Source organism: Montipora capricornis, chromosome 2 (assembly GCF_036669925.1).
Source record: "Montipora capricornis isolate CH-2021 chromosome 2, ASM3666992v2, whole genome shotgun sequence".
Taxonomy (NCBI): domain Eukaryota; kingdom Metazoa; phylum Cnidaria; class Anthozoa; order Scleractinia; family Acroporidae; genus Montipora; species Montipora capricornis.
Window position 1 is genome coordinate 49,573,639 of NC_090884.1, and position 24,503 is coordinate 49,598,141.

Sequence of the window (24,503 nt, forward strand, 5' to 3'; positions counted from 1 at the left end):
TCGTGGGCGTTATTCATAAGAAGTCACGTGACTATCACTTAAGGCTCGCGGTCTGTTGGATAGCGTGCTTGTTCGAAGAAAGTGATTGTGCTGAAAAGTTCGCATTTTTCTGTCCGAGGTAAGGAATTTTCAACATATTTTCAAGAAGTTTATTTTTTATGTAAGTGGAATTCGTGTGCAAGCCCTAGTTTTGGTTACTCTCGTTTCTGTTCGCACGCTAAACCCTGGCGGTTTGGTTGATTGTCGAGTTCTTTGTCATTCCGGACGGAGTATTTGGGACCGTTCGTAGCGTGCTTACCCCAAGAATTAGAGCTTCGCAGTTTCCTGTAGACCTCTTTAGCAAACTTTTTCTTACATTTTTCAGAAAAGGTGGTGGTTTGGGGGTCTTTTGAACTGTTAAATTGTAAAATACCGTTCCATGAGGCCACGTGAAGCTTTTCACATTAATGTATTCACAATCTTGTTTTACAACCCGCGTGGTCCACAGCAGCTTTTTTCAACAATTAACGTTTCGAGAGATCGATTCAAATGTAAGTGATTAAAAATATGGTACTGAACTGACAGTTGTGTTGGCAGAACACACGATTACGACTTCTGCCGCTGTCATATCAGAGCTGTGCGTACCATCATGGCGTCGATGGCTGAAAAGGCGTCGAAAGATGACAAAGGAATTGGATGAAGCTTTGCGTGGACAAGGCGGGAACCTCATGCAGGGTAACTACTACATTAAGCGGCCTGTCTGGGCTGTAGGACGACGTATCTCTTCGAAAAACTGTATGTTTGACACGGTAGAACTTGTGTTCGAGACTATTGGATAGGGCAAGAAGCGTTTCCAGAAAACAATTTCCTGTCGAAGTTTCATATGAAGGGTTTCTTGATGAATTCCATGAATTGAGTGATGGTGAACTTGAATTTTTGGAGAAGTTTCCAAATCACGACGCTTTCAGAGAACAAAATAAATGAAGAAATATTCGAAAGGCCGATCGAGAGCGAAGTTTTTCCTTCGAGGAGAAAGAAAGCCTTTCCTGCTTTTTCCTGAGAGTTTCATGGTTCCAGTTTCAGTGAAAGATCAAGAGAAGCTTTTCTACCAAGAGAACCTTTTTGCAAGCCACTTCATTTTGTTCTTGGGTTTGTGCTTCCTCAGACGGATAACTGTGAAAGTTGTTTGTTTTTAAATTCCTTTCTTGTCTATTTTCCAATGCTAATCTGCGTAATGCCAATTTTGGGGTCACTTCTTATTAATTACTACTATTCCCATGCACAGCTCAATTTTGATTTTCGTTTAAAGTTTCTTAAACAATGTTCAGAATGAACTTGCCCTGTTCAAAGTTTATTCATAACAATTTATACTTGAGCACTAAATCACGTTTAAAAAAGGTTTGCAAACTTTCCTCAACACTTAAGTCTTAACAGAGTTTTAGTGCAGCTTTCAACACCACAACTTAAAGGGGCACTGTCAGCTTAAATTTCCTGTTTTTTGGTCAAAAATGGATACAAATCTAAAGTAGTCCTTAAGCGCACACCTACAAAATTCCTGACAACCCACTGAGAAGATTTGAAATATAGTTATGGCACAAAGAGCTATTCATATTTGAGTTTTGGTGTCTTTCTGACAATACTTTCTCCGAACTTGAAGAATCTGGCCAGTTTTTCAAGTTTCAATCCATTTCCATCCTTGCCATCCTTGGCTGCAAACAACAAAGAATATCTTCAGCACACTTCAGTGGTTATTGGGAACAAAACTACAGCATTATTTTTTGGGTGTTTATTGATGCAAAGACGTCTTTGAGTATTTTGAAGTTTGACTAAAATAGGGTGACACTACCCCTTTAAGCTGTGAACTTGATGTTGCCGTTGTGAGTTCATTTCCATTGTAGTCTATTAAAGTGATTTGTTACTCGTTGATGTAGCTCTATTTTAATGCATACTGTAGTTCATTTGCAGTCACTTAAAATAGGTTAAATACAAATTAAAGAAAAAAGAAATTTCTGCAAAGCAGGCAGATTGATGCATCATTTTCACAGTACCAATTAGCTAGCAGGAGTTAGAATTACCCATTCATGGTCAAAAGCCAGGCATAAGTTTAAAATAGGGCTTTTTCTTGGTAATTTTCAATACCTGTTATGCATTACTTTGGAAACATTTTCCTTGAAAACCAAAGGAGGGGATTATGAGTGCATCTATTTTTTTTTTTGCAAAGATACAAGAAAAGAGTCTGAATTCCATTTCTATTGAACAGTATTTTTGTGATTCCTCATTCAGTTTGGAACACAATAATTGCCAGGGATAATCAGGGATAATCAACAATTATTGTTGATTATCCCTGGTAAATGAAGACAAGTGGGGGCCAAGAAGTGGTAAATTTCAACAAGAGAAGTGATCTAATAGACCTTATTCACGATGTCCGCCATTTTGGATCTGCTATTATCATGCAAATTAGCTACACACTTGTGAGGGGGCAAACAACACAAGTTCGAGAGGTTATAATGAACATCTTAGCCACACAGATGATTTGTTTCACATTCACTGAATGCTTATCACCTAAGTAGTAAAATAGAATGATTACACAAGTTACTTCGATGTTTTTTTTAGTGAAAAATGAGCAGATAACAAAGTAGAAAGTCAAAATGTCAAAGGCAATCAAAAGATATAAAATTATTATAAAACTTACTTAATTTTAAATTCTAAAATGTACTTTTAGCAATGTTATTTTAATATTTCGATGAGCCAATTTTCTGCAATTTGCCTTTTTTTTAAATGTTTGCCCCCCAGCATAACACATGGCTAATTTGCATGGCAATTTGAAAACCAACATGGCGGCTATCGTGAATTAGGCCTATTGTAGCGCTTTTTTTTAAATCAGAAGAATGTTAGCAAAAGCATGTTACTTGATGATAAAATTGACACTATCTTGGCTTGAAAGCAAATTCAGAGTTCTTGTAAAAGGGTTAGGAATAATTAAGGGGTCAGTCTTTAAACTAAGTCTGGTAATGCATTGCTGGGAGACTGAAAAATGAAAATTTGGTTTTATCAAATAAGGTAAATAGAATTAGCACCTTGCATTAACTCTCTGTCAGCGAAACGATTAAGGTGTATGCTCAAAACAGCGGCCTTTTAATCTTTCGATGAAGGTAATTCGACCTTTCAACAGCGCATTTGACAAAAGCCAAGTTCTTGTTAATGGTTAAGACCATCAAACAGGCTTACTTTTTATGTACTCTGTGTGAACATTCTCATGAACATTTTGAAACCTTTTCAAGATCTGAAAGAGTTTTTTTTTTTTCATTTTTCCAATAAACATTATTGAAACTCTGTTTTGTGAATGTTTTTTGAGTTTTCTAATGGCAATAATCTGACATTGTGGAATCAAGTTTTGCAGTAGGTTTTCTTTGCAGGTCAATTTTTAACAATTCTTGTGTTTGAACTACTTTTCTGGTTACCATCAGATTTGATGTTCTTGAAAATATAACAGATACTTTTTATTGCAGGTTGGAAATGGTTATTTTCTGTTTCTTTAATGTTGAATTGTTTCAGATTGAAAGTTTTTTATAAGTGCTTTTTAAGTGCAGATGTTATTACCATGTAATAGACAAGAAGCAAGGCAAAAAGTGTATTGAACATTTGGGGGTATTGATAACAAATAATTATTTGTTCAGTTTTAAACCTGGGGTTGCCAGTAAATAATATCAAAAAGAATTTCATGGTTTAGTTCGGGTTTGTCACTAACTTCAAACTGTTTATTTGCTTTGTAGATTTAAGCTAATATGGCCACAGAAGGCTGGGAAGAAAATCCTGATCTCAAGAAGCTTTATGTTGCTAAACTAAAACCCGAAACCACAAATGATACTGTAACAAAGTACTTTAGCAACTTTGGAGCAGTCATTGAGGCAAAGATTGTCAAAGACAATGAGGACAAGTCAAGAGGTTTTGCGTTTGTCACCATGTCTGACCATAGCGTGGTTGATACAATCTTGGAGCACAGACCACATACAATAGATGGACAAACAGTGTTCTTGAGACGAGCGATTCCCAAAGATGACCCAAATCCACTTGCAAATTTAAAGACAAAGAAGCTGTTCATTGGAGGATTGAATGAAGAAGCATCGGAAGAAGACATCAAGAGCGTACTATCCATCTTCACACGTCATCCACCTGAGCAAGTCAAGCTTATGCGAGATAAAAATACCAACAAGTTCAAGGGCTATGCTTTTGTCATATACCACAGTGAAGACATAGTGGACAAGCTGTTCATCATCAGAAATGCCACAATCAAAAACAAGAAAGTAGAGCTCAAGAAAGCAGAGGAGATGGGTGGTCCAGGTGGTCGTGGAGGGGCTGGTGGCCGTGGACGTGGAGGCAGTTCCTTTAGGGGTGGAAGAGGTGGTGGTCCCCCTCGTAGTGGCGGGGGTGCTGGTGCCGGAGGATACTCCCAAGAAGCGTACAGTGGTGCTTATGAGGGTTATGATTACAGTGGCAGTGGGTATGGAGGATACGATCCCTATGGGAATGGCTATGCAGGATACGGTGGCTACAGTGGTTACGGTGGTGGTTATGGTTACTACTCTTTGGGAGAGTACAACTCGGAGGCTTCTGGTTATGGGCCAAACAGGCGTGGTGGAGGAAGGGGGCGTGGTGCAGGTGGTGGTGGTGGCTATCGCCCTTACTAAGACAAGCTAAAGACAAAACAGAAAACATTGCCCTTTGGTTGCTTTGTGAGTTGCAGTTAGCCAGCTATCTTAGTTTTCTAACCTTGTACCCTAGCTTGGTTTACTCTTTAGTGTGAAGACACTTAATATCTAATTTTAAATGGTTCATAATATTTGACTGCCACATATACAAAACGGATAGATTTGTTCAATCAGTTTTACCCAAAGCGACATATACTAGTGCTTGTCGCTTAATTAGCAATCTGAGATGGCATGTTCCTGTAAGTTGTGGTCATTACCTAAAAACCATTTGGTCCTTCGCTTTCCGTTAACCCAAAATTTTCAAAGATCATGGTTGAAAATGGAATGTAACAGTCCATTTTGATTTTGTGGAACCACAATGTTCTGGACCACCATTTTGACCCAGCCAACATCGTGGACCAAACTATTCCTTCCCATAAACCCCACGTTGTTAATCCACTGTCTTTGCTCACAGCAAGCCCACGTGGCCTTCTCAGCTTGGCTCTGACTTGTGAAACCAAAATGAACTTTACCATTGAAAAGGGCCCCAAATGCCAAGGTTTCCAAAATAAGTGCTTTTGCAGCATGTGAAAAAACCATACCTTAATAAAAAATGAACTTAATGGCTAAGTTTTAAGACCTAAAAGCCTGGTGATGCATGCTGCAAATGGCTTATTTTGGAGCTAAAGGACAAATTTTATTTCCATGACATCTATTCCAGTTGCAAACACATTGTACAGCTGATTTTATAGTTTCTTAACAGAGTAACTCCAGCCTTTGTTCTTGTATGTTTTTTTAACTTTGTATTCAATAAACATCTGAGCTTTAAGGTGTATTTTTTCAGTGATGACTCTGGGATGTGATAGAAGCCTTCCAATTAGATTCATTCGTTGTTCCTGATGTTGAACCAGTGAGCTCGCCGAGGCTAGTTGGAACCACAACATTCAACAGTGGTCACTGGTCCTGGTTACAGAACCTAGTGAGTGATATCACTTGAACTGAATTTTGGTTTTCTGCTGTTGTGCTGCAGCTGCTATAATTTTTTTCCCTTTTGAACTCAAATGTTTTTGTTTTTGGGAACTCAAAAGCACAAGCCCAGTCTCTACAGAACATAATTTTAATTGGTGGTATGGCAGCCCCTGGAGGCAAAAGATCCTGATAACCTGCCCAGGGGTGGGAGGGTTTTTTTTTCCAGTGGGAGTAGGTGACCTAATGTAGTTTTTACAGTTTTGTACTCTTTTAAATTAATCATGTTTCACAAAAGTAGCTTCCTCACTATGGTTAGATTATCTAGTTGCCTGGGACTGAATTGTAAAAAGCGACATTAGCTCTTAGGTAATTCCATCACTTATTACTTACAAGTGAGCACAACTCGTGCTGAATTGACGGCCAGTCACTTAGGGCTTTGGTGTGAATGAGTTAAATTAAGGCAGTCTTTTACTCGTTTTATGTTCTATTTCAAACCACACAAGAACACAAATTCGCATGGGTCAAGGAATTCATATTTATTACCTCTGCTGTTTCGAATCCAAGAATTTACAATTTTATCGCTACAGCAAGTTCTGACATGGACCTTTTTGCAGATACGGCGGCCAATTTGATTTCTATTGTTTCAAATAGCTATTATGGGATGCCCAGGGGGCAAATACATATTAATTTGCCCCCTGAGCATCCCATAATGTCTTGAAACAATAGAAAACAAAATGGCCGCTGTATCTGCAAAAAGGTCTGTCATCTTTACAACATCTTAGTCGGTCAAAACATTATGTCCCCTTCTAAGAGTGAAACTTGCAGATTTTTTCTGTTTAGCACCAGACTATTTTACTCGCCAATTAGGTGTGCTTTAGGTGTGAACGGGTCTTAAGAAATGAGTGATTTTCTCCAACATGGTTGCAGTTTCTTTGTTTTTCTCTCTAGGCATAGCCCCACTAGCCAGAATTTTCCTTACACCAAATCCAAACAATTTGAAAACTCTGTCAGGAACTTTGTTGAAAATGCAACCCTATTATAGTCAATCCATGCCCATCCCCATTAGTCCATTAACAGGAATTCCCCCCACCCCCTGAGGAGCATGGCCAAAAGACAAAGTAGAATGAAAGTTTTGAACACAAAAAACACATTAAAGGGGCTATATCACACAAAATCATGTTATTTCATGACACCCAAAAGGTAGAATGTAAGGTCGCAATAACCCAAGGCTGCTGACTAAGAAAATTTTTCCAGAGCCCTTCGGGCTTCCAACATTAAAAGTTAGTAGCCCGAGTCATTTTTTCAAGAGCCTAGAATTAATTAAAAGTGAGAATGAATCACCTTGTGATAAGTTAGACGCCCGTTTGAGCTACTCGTTCAGAAATTTGGTCACCCATTCTCGCAAGTAAGGTGTCCCGGGCGACCGTTAGGCAGCAGCCTTGTAACCACTTGAAACCCCTGAGTAACATAAAAGAAATATAGTGGAACCTCCATAGAGCGGCCACCTATTAAGTCTGGCCGGTTTAGGGGTCAAAAGGTTAAGTTTAATACACTTATTTTGGCTTTTCAGCAACAGACTCCCATGCAAATTTTTTAAAATTTATTATGGCCCTGTGATGCAATGTTTCAGTTGCAGACATTGCCTACTTTTCCGGCTATAAATTCAACTCAGTTTGTGCCATAGTTTAGATTGTTCATGCTAAGTTGAGAGAACTTGACCTCAACATTTTGAGGATAATTTGTTTTTTCTAAAAGTACTGTATTTTTGTTCAGTATTTGGGCTGTCTCTTGTGCAAAATTTGTCACAAGCCTCTAAAGGTGTTTGTTTTAGAATAAGGTGACGTTTCTACTAAAGATATTGCTGATTTCTGACTAACCTCTATCTTTTAAGCAGCCACTAGCTGTTACCCCCGAGGGTGGTGACTTAATAGAGGTTTCACTGTATAACAAAAGGAAAGAGAAGCATGGGATTGCATTTGGGTAATCTTGAAAAATATTAGCCCAATGTTTTTTAAGTTTAAGGCAAATCTGTTAGATAAAGGCCATTTTTGCTCAGAATCATCTTAATTGTGATTATTTTATCAGGAAAGGAATTCCACTTTACCATTTTAGAGTATTAAACTCATGATAAATAATATGTCCCCAAACACCCTAAAATAATGCGACATAGCCCCTTTAAAGTGGGCTTAAATTTCAGTAGATGTTCACATCATGGATCCTTTTTATCGGTAGGGTTCCCCACTGATGACTAAAATTGGATAGCTGGCAATTAAAATCTACAAGTGGCATTCTTCGGAGGGAAAATGTTACATTTTGACCATTCTGCTTTCAAGTGCACATCTAGTCTGTGATAATTACTACAGAACATATCCTCTTTCGTTTCCACAGTAGTGATGTGAAATGCAGCTAGAATACAGTTAATTTTCTGTGGTTCTTTCTATGGTTTAGCTTCTGTTGTATGCCTTTTTCCTTTTCATGAAGTTGTGACAAGTGAGCTTTCATGGCTGTCACCTTCTGTCTAAAATGAGATGCAGCTTTTTCATCCCTAGAAATCAAAATAATTTAAGTTATCATTAAGATGGGCTGGATGTTACCAGTTACTGCATGGTTCAGGTCTAATGCAGGCACATGAATAAACTATTACAATCTGAATGCAGTGCAACCCAGTAGTAAGGGAACAAGATTGCCTTAAGATCCCAATATCCTGGTTCAAAAATCTTTGACTTTGATACTGCTAGTCCAGGTTCAATTTCTTGGCTGTACTTGTAATTGGCTTGCCTCTGACCAGGGAGGCGCCGCAGCCTCATGGTTAGCTAGCGCGCTTGCCTCCAGATCGAGTGGTTCGGGTTCAGGTCCTGGCTGGGGACATTGTGTTGTGTTCTTGGGCAAGACACTTTGCTCTCACGGTGCCTCTTTCCACCCAGGTGTATAAATGGGTACCGGCAAATTTAGTGCTGGGGGTAGCCCTGCGATGGACTAGCATACCATCCAGAGGGGAGTAGAAATACTCCTAGTCGCTTAATGCTACGGAAACCAGGGATAGGCTCTGGTGAGTTGGGCTACTGGCTCGTATGCAGACTTTATTTAAGATTCTCATGATTCTTTAAAAAAGTAATGTTCTGTTCTGTTGTTTCACTGATAACCTTTCATTGGTCCTGAAAAGACCCTATAGATGTGTAGTGGTCAATTAAATATACCAGTACGATGTAATGCCAAACTTAACAAGGAGCTATTTAAATAATTGGACTTGAGCTCATTTCCTGACTGCAGCTTGGCTACTTACTTATCTACATGTCTGCTGAGAGCTGTTTCCTCTTTCTTTAACTGTTTCTTCACTACTGATATTTCCTCTTGTGTTTTAAAGAGCTGTGGCAGGAAAAAAAGGAATGCTGATAGCCTGCATGCACAAAAAGATCAATGCACATAAGTCAACCGTTAGGTTGCAGTACCAAAAAAGCAGGTTTAGTGCTGGTTACCTCTGAAAGAATCGAGCTCAGTTGCTACATTAAATGTGTATGATCTACCTCTTCCACCATTGTTAATTCCTGGGAACACATCCATTAGACAAGGGGTTTTACACAGTGGAAATGAGTTTTAACTTTTTTAATTCTGGATACATGTTCAATGGTCAATAAGGATTTTGCAGTCTTGCAGTTTTAGACTGCTAATGTTTCATTATAATTATAAGTACAATTATTATTAGAGCGAGTTTCAATCGAGTCTCAAAACCAAAACCAAAGTAATTACTTTGGCCAATCAAAAAGGACAGAGACAATCCGGTAAACCAATTAAAACTCGAAGTAATTACACATAGCCAACACAAAGAGCGGGGAAATGCGCACATGCGAGCCACAATTGGTTTTGGTTTCACTTGTGATTGGTTGAAAAAGTGGCGCCAGAACTTTGAACCAATCACTGAGAGAAGCAATGCAAAACAAAAGCAATTCGCTAATTACTTTCGACACTGAATTGAAAACCACTCTATCATTATTATTATTACCCACCATTTATTATTATTATTATTATTATTATTGTTGTTGTTGTTGTTAAGTAGAGAATAAACTAGCCATTCAAAGTCATAACAAAGCAGTGCTCACGGTTTGCCAAGCACTGCACCCTCAATGAAAGCTTTCCATGGTCATTCCATATCTTGAATAGTCTTGTATTTTTAATTAGCTGTACCTGTAAATTCCAGTTTATGCTCTTGTCTTCACCTTTCTTCTTTTTTCCTGTTTCTGTTTCCTCAAATTCACGTGCGCTTGTTCCAGGAACAGGAACCCTTATATCGTGTATATTTCCTGAATTCAGAAGAAAATTGGTCATGATCATAAAGGTTGGCAGTTACGATAATAATATTATTATTGTAACTGCCAACCTTATCATCATTGTTATAGGATATGTTCTAATTTATTCACTTTGAGGGACTTGACTGTATATTTGATGCCTGAAATGCAAAAGTCATCTCAAGAGTTGGGGCTGCTTTTCACTGGCATCATGAGCACAAGCAACACAAATAATGATTAGTGTATACTAAAACAGTGGATTAAGCATTGAAGGCGCACAATGAATGGCTACTCAAACTCCGCATCTCCATTGCTATTCACCTCCGAGCAACTTGCACTGGATTTGCACCCAAAAATATTGCAATAATTGCAGGAATAAATGAGTTAAAAACATTTTTTTGTACCATAATTATTGTTTCTCTGTTTTAGTTATGCTAAAACAACTTTTAACCCCCGTGTCAGTGGGTAGTGGTGGATATTTACTACTAGCCATCTCCACTTCAGTAAATAGTTGTTAATTAAGATTACAGGCAGGACCTCAACAATCGAAATCAATAATCGATTACAATCTATATCAATTAATCGATTGATATTGATAATCGATGAATAATCATGCGGCGATCACAAATTTTTTTGTGATTATTGATTGTCATCGATTATAGATATTAATCAATAATTGATGGGAATCAATCAATTAAGTACATCGATTATCATCGATTATCAATATCAATCGATTAATTGATATCGATTGTCATCGATTATCGATTTTATCTATTACCTACATGTATCAGTGACCCTGAAGATCCTCGCTCATAACCCATTAATACATTTTGGAGTGGTTTAAGTAGCAATAATATGCACTTTTTGACTGTGTGAGAGGGCCAGATGGGAGAACAATATTATTTGCAAAAAAATTTTTTTTTTTAACAAAAAGGTGAATGTCTCTCGCTATGATTCCTGGGAACGAGAATCGCCTGGAATAACTCTTTGCTACTCAGTACATCATTCTTGGGAATTTCACACGGAAGATCGAAGTGAACGTGGACGTATGCACAGACATATCCCGTGAGACATATAAAGAAAGAAGAAGAAGACATAACAATAAGCTTAATCATGTTTGAACGACAACTGCGTCCCCAGGTCAGTTGAATCTTTCGAATGAACTCGCAGCTAAATCGATCAGATATGTTACTAGTACTTGTCTTACAGTGGTACTATGACGAAAATCGCATCTTTCCTATCTAAGCCATTTTGAAACATAAACAAGAAGTCTGCGTGAGGAGAAAAATGCTGTTTACTTTTTTCAAATATCTATTTTCGTTCCAGAGATATTCGAGCTTTTAAAATATGCAAATTAGCCAAGTGCTGACGTCATACACTCAACCAAATTTTGTTCAAATATGATGAAAAGAGATATCTCAGCCAATTTGTATCAGAAATTTTTGATTTTTTGCAGTAAGATTCTACTAAAATAAAATATTCTCCACGATTTGAGCTTAACAGTTCTGTTACCATGGCATCATACTGGGTTCCAGACCTCCCCCATATTAAAAGCTTTTCTGGCCACCTTTGGCATTCCACTTTGATATTAATTTTGCTAACAGCATTTCATACTCATGTTCCAGCAAGCAGATAAATCTCGCCTGTTTGTCCGAATTGTCGTTCTTCAATAAGAAAAGATAACATCTATAACATTGGTGATAGTAATGTGTGTGGTAACCTCTAACCTCGCTTGTGTCCAAGCTTTGTGTTAATGAAATCAAATATGTCACCACCTGAAGCCTGGAAAGTGCAAAAAGAATCTCAGTCTGTAAATAACGGATTTGCCCACAATCCTACAACATAATACACCATTTTGATATGAATGACAGTAGAATTTGTAAAAAAAAGTCTTTAAAATTTTGTTAAGCATTATATAGCCTCATTATGTAAAAAAAAATCCTTGCAAATTGCAAACCTACAGAAGATGAGTTAGAGGTGGAAAGGCTTGGATTGGGCCAATTTTTTGTTTCCTCATTATTTGTTGTTATTAATTTTTCTCACTTATTCTTGGTGTAGAGCACTATAACCTTAACCAAGTAATAAAACTGAAGAACTGAGCACTCAGGCAGACTTGACTGCACCTTTTTAATGCAGAACCCACAACTTTATCTCATCTTTTTTTACTTGTAACTGCCATTATTCTAACCTCTTCTGGAAAGAATTAGAAGGGCATGGGCTCCAATTTTCAAATGACAAAAGTGTCCTCGACATTCAATGTACTCGGTATTTTATTTGTAGTAATATGTAAAGACTAAAGAATGACCTTTGATTTACTTGTTGAGTAATACTTAAGTTAATGGCAAAACATTCAGTGACTACAAAGATCCTGGGATTTAAATGCAAAATTGCTTTGAAGTGTGAAATTTTCATTTCTTCCACCTTATCTGGCAGCTTGATATTTTTAACTTGTGGTGTTTTTTTCCTTTTCTTCTTTCCAGGTTTACAAAGTTTGTTATTCTCTCGCAGCTGTGCAATCTTGTCTAGAGATTTACCTACAATTTAGTAGAGTGCAAAAAACAAAAATCTGTTACTTTAGAGGTCTATTCATCAACAACACGGCTGCCCCACCCAAATTCAAACACAACGGAGTGGAGGTGTATGTCATTGTCTGGCATGCAAGTAATGGAGCCGATAATTTGTAGCGATGTTAAATAATGTATGATTTGCACAGTAATAGAAAAGTATTTCCTAGTACAATAGCCTAGAAAACCTACAGTTCTTTCTGGGACTCAAACCACCAAGGACAATTTTAAGAATTGTATGCATTTTGGCCAAGAAGGTTAAAATCAATTACAAGTACCGGTACTTTTCATATTTTTTAAAAAAAATGAGGCTTTCATGTAACACAACATTGGTCATTTTATTTCTTTCTGTACAACAGGTTAATTAAGCTCAAGCAATAATTTTTATAATTAACTGAATTTGGTTTTTGAGATATTCAGAATAAACAGGGTGGTCAGCAATAACAAGTATTAATAATATTATTATTGTAATTGACTCATTGACCCCTGGGAGTGAGACATAACAGATTCTACTCTGTCTAAAGCCAGACGAGTTTACTGACGTCAACTGGGAGCATCCTAGGGCATTTGATGTGTCAGTGGGTTAAAGTAATGAAAGTACAGGAATACAAATAAAAGATTTCCTACAGTAGGTTTATGTCCATACTGAATATGATAGCCAAAAACCTACAGTTTATTCAAGGACTCAAACAGCCATAAGATGTTCTTCAAAAAACTGAAAATTATTATTGGAGAATTATTGGAATTTTTTTTATTTTTGGAACCAGTCTAGGCAGGTTCCACTTGCCTCAACTTGATTAATGATTATTCTAATCTATTCTAATTGTAGTACTGTTGTTTATTTTTTTTTTACCTTGAGGTAACACCACGGCTTCAACAGGCTCTACTATTCCACTTCCATCCTTACCAAGGCCTTTCCTATGAATCCATAATCCAAAGAATATTTAAAACTAGTACAACACCATTTTATTGACCTTCCTGACGGCTAACACTTCCCAGCATGCTAGACTCGAAATTTCAACATTATTTAGACTTTAATCTACCACAAACCTTTGCTCAAAAAATATTATCATACAATAGTCCAGACCTACCCAAATATATATCCCATTTTGACCATCAGCTTTGATCCAATGCCCTATGGGAAAAAAACTCTCAACCAGTTATTTTCTTCGAGCAAAAACCACAGATATTAACTGAAATTGATTTTAAAGTTGAAAGCTGCTTGGAAGAACTATCTTTTCCTAAGCGGTAAGCTATTCAATTAATTTTAATTTTTGATTGTTGTATGCGTGAATGTGGCAGGAGTTTTTGTCACATTGATTCAAAATTTCAAAAAGGAAATACTAGCTAAAATTAATGATAATAATAATAATAATCACTTTATTTGCATAATAAAAATATTAACAAAAATTAAAATATCTCCAAAATGTAAGAACTATAAATTTACAAGCAATACAGATATTTCTGTTTAAAACTGTTTTAAAACTTCCAAATAAACAAGTAAGTAAATAAAAAATAAAAAATAAATATTATTATAATATAATAATAATAATAGTAATAATAATATTATAATAATTATTAATAATTATTATAATAATAATATATAATAATTACATATAATTATATATAATAATTATAATAATAATCATAAACAACTTTATTTAACCAATTGACCCCTGGGAGTGAAACTTAAAAGGTTTTATTCTAACGCCAGACGATTTTACTTGTCAACTGGGGGCATCATGGGGTACATGAGGAGTGAATGGGTAAGAGTCAATTCTTCTAAGGCTGCCGGGAGCTAATTGGGTTTTTGAGGAGACGGGATTAATCAGGGTACCCAGAGAAAAACCTCTCGGATCAGAGAAGAGAACCAACAAACTCAACCCACATATGACGCCAAGTCTGGGAATCTAGCCTGCATGGGCCACATTGGTGGGATGTGATTCCACCCACCACTCACACGCCATCTCTACTCCCTAGAACTGGAACAAGTCATGATTTACTCAGAAAGGGAAGGCAATTGCAAGATGAAAGGAAAACCATTTTCATCCAGTAATTTGCCCTTATTTTTTTATTTTTTTTATTTATTATTGATACTAAATGTCAGTAGTATCCTTACAGTTTTAACTCACATTAACCAATTAAAAGATACTTACAATATGATACATACTATACAAACTGCTTAGCACATGCTTACAACACTTAAAAACAGACAACACACAGAAAACATATACAAATAACTATACAAATTAAGCAATATTATTAGTTGGTGAATGTCTTGAGGGGTACTATTATTTTAGTCTAGACCATTTCTTTTGGAATACCTGCAGGGCATTATCATAATTATGATCATTTGCAATTATTTTATTTTTCAATTTCCATCAAGGTCAAGATTTGTTTTGTCTATGTTTGTAAATTGACTAGGGTATTACTAAGCCTGCAACTATGAATATAATACCTTGAAATATGTAAAAGGTAGTACAGTTCAGAAACTGTAGATTTCCAAATACATGTATCATCCACTGTACCTGAACATAATTCTGCAGGGAATTAGGTGGTATCATTATTAATTAATGCCCTCAATATTTGGCAAACTACCTGTGACCTTGGCTCAATTTTCAGAAACAGCATTTAAAGAATAGAAGGGGGATGCACAATCTGTGATCCACTGAGGCATTTGTGCAAGGCATGTTACATCAGTTTTATTATGCTCAGATTTAAAAAATAAAGTCTAAAAGCCTCAAGAAGGTTTAGGGTTAGGTTAGGGCTGATTTCAAGTGGCTATTTTTCAAAGAAATCTTTTATGCCTCACTTGCTGTCTTCATAATCTGCGAGGCATAATAATAATAATAATAATTACGGTAGTTTATTTAAGTCTCAAGGTTATTTAGTTGAGCACGAGTGCTCTACTAATTGGGGAGACTACAAATCAACTGAAATCAAACAAATCAAATCTTGGTTTTTGAGGAGAGGGGAAAACTGAAGTACCCGGGAAGAAACCTCTTGGCGCAGAGTACATGTACTTAGAGAACCAACAAGCGAGGCATAGGTAGTCTATAGGTGCAAGGCAAGGTGAACTAGCTTTTATATTATGCCTGGATTAGTTTTTGCAGTACAGGGCTATTTTGTTATGCATAGCTGGCTCACATATTGACTTGAACAGATTGAAGTGATAGAAGTCATTTTTTGCGAGCAGCCTTATTTTGTTATGCATAGCTGGCTCACATATTGACTTGAACAGATTGAAGTGATAGAAGTCATTTTTTGCGAGCAGCCTTATTTTGTTATGCATAGCTGGCTCACATATTGACTTGAACAGATTGAAGTGATAGAAGTCATTTTTTGTGAGCAGCCTTAATTGCACTTGAGCTCATTTTCATTTAAGTTGCTATCATGATTATTCTTTTCACTTGCAACTAAGACATTTTACCATTTTGGAAATAAGCGTCCTTTGATCGATGTTCTGCATTCATATTTTCAAAGAATTTGGTACTGAAGAGTCAATTCTGAAGTCAAATAAAGAATAAACAGTTCTGACATGAAACTTGCAGCCTTGTTGGTTAAAATGACTGCAATTTTTCCAAGCTAACCAAATGTGTACAGCTACACACAAGTGAAAATTTTTTGAGTGAAAAGGGGAAAAACTAAACTTTGCTTGTTGCAAAAAAAGACCTTTTATTACTGGAAACACCTCAGAGTTTAGTTGGACTTCAAGTGTCACAGTTTAAAGGAACTTACTTTTGTATGTTCTTCCCATTCCCCAAGGCGAAAAGGTCCTGTGGATGGTTTCCATGACAACCTCACAACTGCATTTTCTTCATCATTGTTTTCATTTATGCTGTGGATATCCTCATTGTCACTTGAAGAACTCGAAAGGTCGTTATCTGATACATTTTCAGATTCTCTTTGGTCTACAAAATGATCAGCAATAAAATAAGGTATCACCACAAATAATTATTAAAAAAAGCTGCTAAAAATTATTTTTAAGAGCTGCTTTTGACAGTCACCACAATCAGATCCTGTACACAACAATATGGATATTGGATTGTGTCTCGTCCTGTAACATTAACACTCTCAAACACTGTTTTATTATTCTCAATGATGCTCCAGGAAACTTACCTAATGGCAAAATTCCATCCAAACCCAGCGTGGCATCAGAATTGTATGTATTGTAGTGGACAACAAATGAATGAGAATCTTGATCTATGGACCTACAAAAAAAATTCTTTCTCTTTTAACAACCTGTCAAAAGAGGATAGGCTGATGGTGAAGAATGTTAAATTTCACTTTGAGTAAATACTCACTGAATTGTAGCCTTGTACCAGACACCATCATCATATCGTGCCAGGCATAACTGACCACACTGCACCTGACTTTAAGAAACAAAGGAAAAATTAGAGGAACCACTAATTAGGGTACCACTAGTTGAGGTAAAAGTCTCTTTTCCTTAAGGAACCATTACTTCTGCCCAGGCACTGTCAGTCTTTTCACATTTGTAATGCCCACACTCCTGGATATAGTCATCTCCTCAAGCCAGAAACCAAAAAAATTCACAGTGTCCCCTCAGTTCACCAGCCAAAAATGCTGAGCGACAACACAACATGTACATCATAAAAACAATAAATTATAAATACGACTTTTCTAATAAAATATTATTAGTTAAGTATTGTAATAATAGTAATAAGAAGGCTCACACAAGACACTGCAATGTATTGCTCATATATAGCTCAAATTTTCACCAACATTGTTACCTGAAATCTGGCTCTTTAAATGGCATCAAATCCTCAACACTAACCAAGTAACCATGGGAATATCTAAATAGAACAGGAAATTTAAATGTAACTAAATTTATTTAATAATTTTTTGAAACTATTTTTTTTTCACCAATGCAAGACAATGGCAAAAAAGTATACCTGTAGATAAAGTTCATAATTTTGAAATAATTAACAGTATGTTCATCATCATAAATACAGTTACTGTGGTACAGACTGACCTGCAGGTATTTTCAGAAAACCTACACTTGCTCTCAAGGAAATATGGGCAGGGCATCATGGATTGATGAGTAGGGTTCATGAATAACACCCTAACCTAACAGGACAAAAAAAATCATTATACATGAATCAATTCTGGTAACTTAAGTCTATTTTCAGTGTTATTTCCAGTTTCCTAAAAATTTTCTTACTTTACGGGTGTTTACACAACTTAGATCAAGCTGATTTGCTCCTCCTTCTCACAAGTATAATTACTGGCAAGTTATTGGCACAAAAACTGCATTTAAGTTCCAACAAAAATAATATTGCATGTAACAATGATTCTTTTCATCACATGTCAATTGCGAAATTATGCTGGTACTTTATCACTGATTTTTGTATTAATTAATACCTTAGTTTCTTCCATCCCATCAGGTAATTCTATAGATTCCAAATCAAAAACCATGGCATTGTGGTGCTCGGTAGCTCCCCAGTCCTGAAACGACAGCACAAAAAATTAAAGTTGAAAATCACTTCAACCTTGATTGTTTAATTAACCCTTTGACGTCCAAACTGGTCAAAACTGGCCAGACTTAGTATTTTACTCTGTCTAACGCCAAACTATTTAAATTGAAAGTGTTCTGTTTTAAGAATTTCCTGGGGGGGGAGGGGGGAATGCCCCCAGAATCCCTGGGTAGCTTGCACCTTTGGCGCTCGCAAGATGCCTTAGGGCACCAAAAATGTCAAGTTCCTTTTCTTTCAGAAATATGTCCGCTACTTTACAAAACTGTTGAACAACCCTGTCTCTACAGTAATGTGAATTTGACCTTTTGCCCTCACACTTTTGCATCAATTGAATTCTCGTCTCAACGGATAGGCTTGTCGGTGGTAGAAGCAAGTGATTCTGCTTTTAAAGCTTTGACCCGGCCGGCGGGATCGTTTTGTTCTTGAGCGCCTGTTAGGTTGTACCATATATGAGTGAGATAGCTGGCTTTCTAATTTAAAGGTTTTGTTTGCCTTGCCTTTTTTCTGCATTTCTCAGCATATCGTTATGGTCTTTGGTATTTTTGCCTTAATTTAATTTGTTTCACTCGTTCTTCTGACTTCTGCATTGTGTATTAGTTTGTGGCCATGAGTTATCGGTAGGTTGGGGGTGTCTCAAATTTTAGAAAATGTAAATTAATGAAGCAAGTAGGGGTCCTCCAAATTTTTTAGATAGATCTCCCCTTCCCCCCCCCCCCCCCCAAAAAAAAAAAAAAAACTTAAATACTGCTTATCAGCACAAATCACTGTTTATGAACAATATTTGTAGACAGTCTGCTGAGCAATTGACCCTACTCACTAAAATTATTGGTCTTTGATATTAGCACCCAAGAGAAGGATTTTACCCACTCTTTGAAAAATTTACCGGTACCTACTTACCGGTAGTTTAAAAAAAATTACCATGTTAAAAAAATATGACCTTGTGAAAAATTAAATCCCCTAGTTAGAAAAAATTAACTGAAAACAAAAATTAACTGTAACATACATAATATTATAAGAGATGGCGAGGTCAAGTTTGAGATTTTCATGTTGAGACTGAAGGTTCCGGGTTAATAACTTCTTAATTCTATGGCTTTACAGTTCATTTAAGCAGAAGAGATCACAACCAGTAAATTTGCAAGCGCCACCATCAGCACATTCAAGTTAAGTCAGTTGAACTAACATGTATGTTTTCCATCAAAAAATATATTTAATATTCAAGACAACTTACTACCAGGGTTGTCATTAAGTTTTGAAGCAGGTGTAGCACTCAAGATTTCACCCGTAACATGTAAATAAATGGTCAAAGGCCATGTAAAGGAAGGCCCGAAGGGCCAGAGCCCCTAGGGGGGTCTTGGGGCATGCTCCACCAGAAAAGTCTTCAAATTAGATCCTCGGAAATGCATTTTCCAGCCCTCTGAGGTGCAATCAATCAAAAAGTGATGAAAATAAAACAGGGCAAAAAGATAAACTTCACAATGAATAAAGATATTTACTAACCATGTGGAAATGGTCATGCATCACAGAACCTTGAAAAATGGTTAGTGGAATCCCATTTATATCAAGTACGATGCATTGATAATGATTTTGTTACTGAAAAAAATGGCGTCGGAATCCAACAACGATCGATCGGGGGTGTTCTTCAAAGGTTTCTTACAGAAAATGTTTGGATTTTTATTAAAAGCACGTCTTAGAATCAGGAACACAGACAACACAAGGCAGTAATTATATTTTCTGTAGAAGGTAAATATTTATAAATAAATTTCAATTTGTTTTGCACCATGAATATTCATTCTGCAGCAACCATCACCCGTAACATTGACTGGGCTAAGCCGTAACAGGTGTTACGGGTTACGGCCCCTAATGACAGCCCTGACTACAATTTGGTGAGGTAAATTTCGTCAACACATTCTCAAGAAAAAAATCATCCATTACAGACATTACTCCAAAAACAAAATAGGGATCAAGACAGTACCTAACATGGAGTCATGGAACCAAACACAAAATAAACACCAACATTTAATTTATCTCCTTAAAGTTTTCCATAAGGTTAATCCAATGTCCTTAAAAGTATGTCAAGTTTCCCAACTTACTTGTGTGTATGAAATTCGACATTTCATTCCAGTTATATCATCCTCTATATTCAAAGAATCTTCATTATCAAGGCTGTCCTTTAATAAAACCAAAACATCAAATGAAAATGTTATTATGATTATCATTCAAAAATAATAATGTATTTTTTAGTATTCTGAAAAAATATTTTATACATTATTACAAACCATCATCAATGATATGACATAATTTGGAGTGATGGCCATAATCATTTAGTAAATTTTCAGCTCCGACTATTGCATTTCTAGCTTTTTGATTGGCTAAAAAACTCCGACTATGAGGCAATAGTCGAAGTTTTACGTCATATGGAAAATAGTGCGCCAAGATGCTCTTTCCGGACGCTTTGTAAAATCGTGGAAATAAAAATCGGCGGCAAAACCTGGTTTGAGAATTTACTAAAACATTATTATTCCATTCGCCCTTGTTGGATATGAAGTGAAGTGATTATAACCAACTCGCGCCACGTGCTCGTTGGTTATTTTATCACTTCATATCCAACTCGGGCTCATGGAATAATTGTTATATATCATAGTTAACATCTTCAGTAAATCAGTACCATCTTCATTGACAACCAGTGAAACAGGCTACTAAGGGTGCATTCAATTAATCATATTCCGGAATCGGAATACATGGAATAGAAGTTAGAAATCCTTTGTTTTTAAGGACATTCACATGAAACTTGTCAAACACTTGCTTAAATGCTATTTTAAACATATCTTTATCATCCTTGTTGCCTCAAAATGCCAGACATACCGTTTTCAATCATCACTTCACGTATTCTTATTCCGGAATAGGGTCAATCGAACGTGCCCTAAATAGTGACATACAGTCTCTGATTAAGTTGGTTTTATCACTGTCAACCTCTGATAATAATTAAGCGACATAATTATTTTTAAGTGACATCTTTCAGCCTAAAAACTTACTCTTTCATCGTGATTGTTTAAATCATAACTTTCATTATCTCTTGATGGAGAATCACAAAATGTATCTTCCTCTTGTTCAAGCAACTGCAGTAATTTGCTCTTTTTCAATGATAGGAGACTTTCTGAGGGAAAAAAATTACAATTTTTTTCTATTATTAACATTAATATTAATATTATTATAATTTATTATCCTTGTTATGGCCACCTTATTTGAAATCTATGCAGTTTTAGCAGCATATCCAGATCTATTTATAATTCAAGGATATGTTGTGACCATTTTATGCATACTGCGGAAAGAATGCCATCATGGTTACACTAGGCTAAGGCTTGAAACCTGAAGAGGCCAAGTTCTGATCCCACTAAAAGCAAAAAAACTGACAGCTGTTGTTGCTCCATGGCTTTTGTAACTTGATAGGGTAGTTACTATAACCAGTGGCTAATCTTGCAAGTACACTGTAGCATGCTTGCCTGCCTCCTGATATTCTCAGATATATAATACATGTAAGTCTATTAATTTGTTTATTGTTGACATGCACATATGGTTCCCATGTTCCTTTCCAAAATACCAATACACTGCATGATTGTACATTATTTTCCCACTGCAGTTCTTACATTATGCACTGTCAGACATTCCAACCCACCCGATTTGATTGGGGAGTCTACCGATTTGATGTGTTGCCTCCCGCTCTCCCGATTCTTATCAGATTATTCTGATTTATCATGAAGTTCTAAAAACAAGGGAAAGAAATTGCTTATCTTGGGTATTTTTTTGCGATCTGAGAGTAAAAAGTTACATATTTCACTTTCTTATCCTATAATGTCTCACCCAGTCTCTCCATTGAACCCCCCCCCCCCCCCCCCATGCAAACTCATAAGGCCAGTGCCTCCATAGCTGGTGGTAGTGTTGGGGAGGGGCACTGTGAAATATTGCCCTTCCCCATTCTCCATGCAGCTTTGTCACTTGTTAATTTGCCTCTTGCGTCAGCTATGCAGGCTACAAAAATAATAATAAAATCTGACCTGCTAATCGCCCTTTCTTGCAGTCGGAGACTGAATTACTAAGGGTGCAGCTCGATGAGGTCGGACTGAAGGAGCTGTGCTGCCGGCTAGGCGCTCGGCCCCTGAAAACGACCCATGTATGACCTCGGAGCACAGTACCACAGCCTGATGGAATAGGCCGGGAGTCGATTTTGAGGAGGGAGGAAAACCGGAGTACCCGGAAAAAACCCTCAGAGTCAGATTGAGATCGACTGAAACTCAGGCCACATACACGTACGACCCGAGCCAGAGTTGAACCCCGGTCACAGAGGTGGGAGGAACGGTTGATGACCACTAAACCACCCTGACTCCCCAAAAATGGCAGACAAGTATTGGCAAGAATAAAGGTCTTACAGAATACTACAAAAATGATGTCAAAATGCAGGAAATGCCACTTGAGAGAAACTAAATTTGCAAAATTTCCTTGGAGGATACCCCTAGACCCCCCTACAGGCTTGTGCCGTCAGTGCTAAAAACTACTCCCTATTTTCCTGCAAAAGGGGTTGGAAAGTCTGCACTGTGCTGGGATACTTTTAATAAAAAGGCAATATATTGGCTTCATGTCATTTGGAGATCTATCATCATCATACTTCAACAGTGTGCAACACTTGGGTACCTTCAGATACATGAATAAGTTCAACGAGATCATCTCTTAGCTTCACGAGATCATCCTGCCCTTCGTCACCAGTACTTTGCAAGACAGCCTGAATCTGTAAGAACTGGAATGCAACATCATATTTATTGTTATATTTTATTACAATGTATGCATCTGTTAAAATATTTTTGCCAAGAAAAAATCACATTAACCCATTGATACCTCTAACGCCCTAGGATACCCCAAGTTGACAAGTATTTAAAATCGTTTGGCATTAGACAGAGTAAAATCTGTTAAGTCTCTCTCCCAGGGGTCAATAGCCTGAGGTTAAACTTAAAATTCTAACTTGAGTGGCAATCTATTTGAGCCAAATTTACCTACCACAAGAGGAAAGCCCTTCAACTAATTATTACTATTGCTAGTGCTTGTTGCCAATATAACAAGCACTCTGATGGGCTAAGTGCTAGGGTTTTATTCTTCAATAATGCGCACAGAATGAATGATTAAGAATTAAGCAAATTAAGGTAATCAGAACACTAAATAGGCACCTTCCTCTTTGTAGTCATTTACATTTGTTTGGCCACTGATTCTTGACAGACTATGAGAACATGGACGAAATATACCTTTAAGCAAATTGAGATTGTTATATTTGTCTTGAAAACAAATGCATTTTTTGACAGAATACACCAAGTTCGAGAGACCCTGTAGCTTTCCAGAGAGCGTCTGGAAAGCTACGGCATTACACCGAAACACCATCACCCCACCATACATTGAATACTAACCAACAAAGGTTGGATTTTGAGATCATATCATTTTAGGATTAATTGTATTCAATATATGGTGAGGTCATACATGGTCTTTCGGTGTTTCACTGTTTCGTGGTTTAGTAGATGATAAGACAATGAACCTAGCCCTGATAACAAAGGAAGCTACAGGTAATAGGGACCAGTGAAAATAGCAGTCTGGAATCGGCAGGTATATTTTGCAGGTTGAAATATTTAATTATAACTGGAAAACCACTGGCACGTAAAAGATAGGTAAAGCGATAGATTTACTGTGACTGTTACATGACGCTGTTTATGATAGACGGTATATACTTGTGAAAGGGTGAAGTTGCACGTGTTTTTACCATGTGAAAGACCCCAACTACTTTATGTAAGAACCCATGATGAGCATATGGGTTATTAACTATTTTTAGTGCCAGAGGTTTTCCAGTTGTACTTAAATTGCAGCCTGCAACCTGCAACCTGCAAAACATACTTGCCGGTCTGGAATAAGTACAGGATTACTAGAAAGTGCATGAATGTGACTTGTTTGGTCTTTGCAGGAAAATATCTGACCTTGGTCTTGCTGTATTGACCTTGCTACCACTTGGTCAATATGGCAAGGCCTCAGTTGTGGATAATCCACAACTGAGATTTTTCCTGCAAGTAGACTAGTTATTAAAAATTCAAAGTTTAATTTGTGAAGACAACGATTTATGTAAATACTTCAAATATTTAATCTGAGCTGTGCAGCAATATGGTGTACGCCTATCCCGTTCTTACCGATTATTCCAGATGAAATTAAAGCAAGTATAATGAAACAGCAATCAAGAGTGTGGCAAATTTTGGTCGCATTGTCTATGCAAATATTTATCGTACGGAAACAGACTTGTAAATTAAATTTACGATATTTTAGACGATACCCCCATGAATACAACTTACTTGCTCTTTATATTGTTCCAAATTTTTTTGAAGTAGTTCTTCATCCATTTAACTAACCCATACAGCTGTTCCTTGAATCTTGCAAATTCTCGTCAGGCGTTCCAATAAGGTGCTTGACTTGCGCGCTCGGTCACTGGTACCCAGTACCAGACGC

General features: G+C 36.9%; 2 protein-coding genes and 1 long non-coding RNA gene across 4 annotated transcripts; 2 read left to right on the forward strand and 1 right to left on the reverse strand.

The window, feature by feature from the left end:
• The first annotated feature begins 16 nt into the window (after positions 1-16).
• Positions 17-5,500, forward strand: LOC138025753 (heterogeneous nuclear ribonucleoprotein A0-like). 2 transcript variants are annotated; one of them, XM_068872924.1, is made up of 3 exons: positions 17-118; positions 577-714; positions 3,753-5,500. In XM_068872924.1, exon 3 carries the CDS (start codon positions 3,765-3,767, stop codon positions 4,665-4,667), a length of 903 nt encoding a protein of 300 aa, XP_068729025.1. In that variant the 5' UTR covers positions 17-118; positions 577-714; positions 3,753-3,764; the 3' UTR covers positions 4,668-5,500. The 2 variants fall into 2 exon arrangements, with proteins under 2 accessions (XP_068729025.1, XP_068729021.1); XM_068872920.1 differs by lacking the exon at positions 577-714 and having other exon boundaries at positions 25-118.
• A 2,390-nt stretch (positions 5,501-7,890) lies between these two features.
• On the reverse strand, positions 7,891-24,503 carry LOC138025749 (zinc finger CCCH-type with G patch domain-containing protein-like). The gene is made up of 17 exons (XM_068872915.1): positions 24,350-24,503; positions 22,665-22,767; positions 21,011-21,132; positions 20,069-20,146; positions 17,866-17,949; positions 17,477-17,571; positions 17,235-17,297; positions 16,788-16,856; positions 16,603-16,694; positions 16,222-16,394; positions 13,575-13,618; positions 13,337-13,401; positions 12,341-12,453; positions 11,647-11,701; positions 9,819-9,934; positions 8,920-9,002; positions 7,891-8,181 (listed from the first exon to the last, which is right to left on the reverse strand). Exons 1-17 carry the CDS (start codon positions 24,395-24,397, stop codon positions 8,043-8,045), a joined length of 1,542 nt encoding a protein of 513 aa, XP_068729016.1. The 5' UTR covers positions 24,398-24,503; the 3' UTR covers positions 7,891-8,042.
• On the forward strand, positions 10,869-12,927 carry LOC138025762 (uncharacterized). The gene is made up of 2 exons (XR_011127175.1): positions 10,869-11,059; positions 12,400-12,927. It is a non-coding gene; the product is annotated as an uncharacterized lncRNA (long non-coding RNA).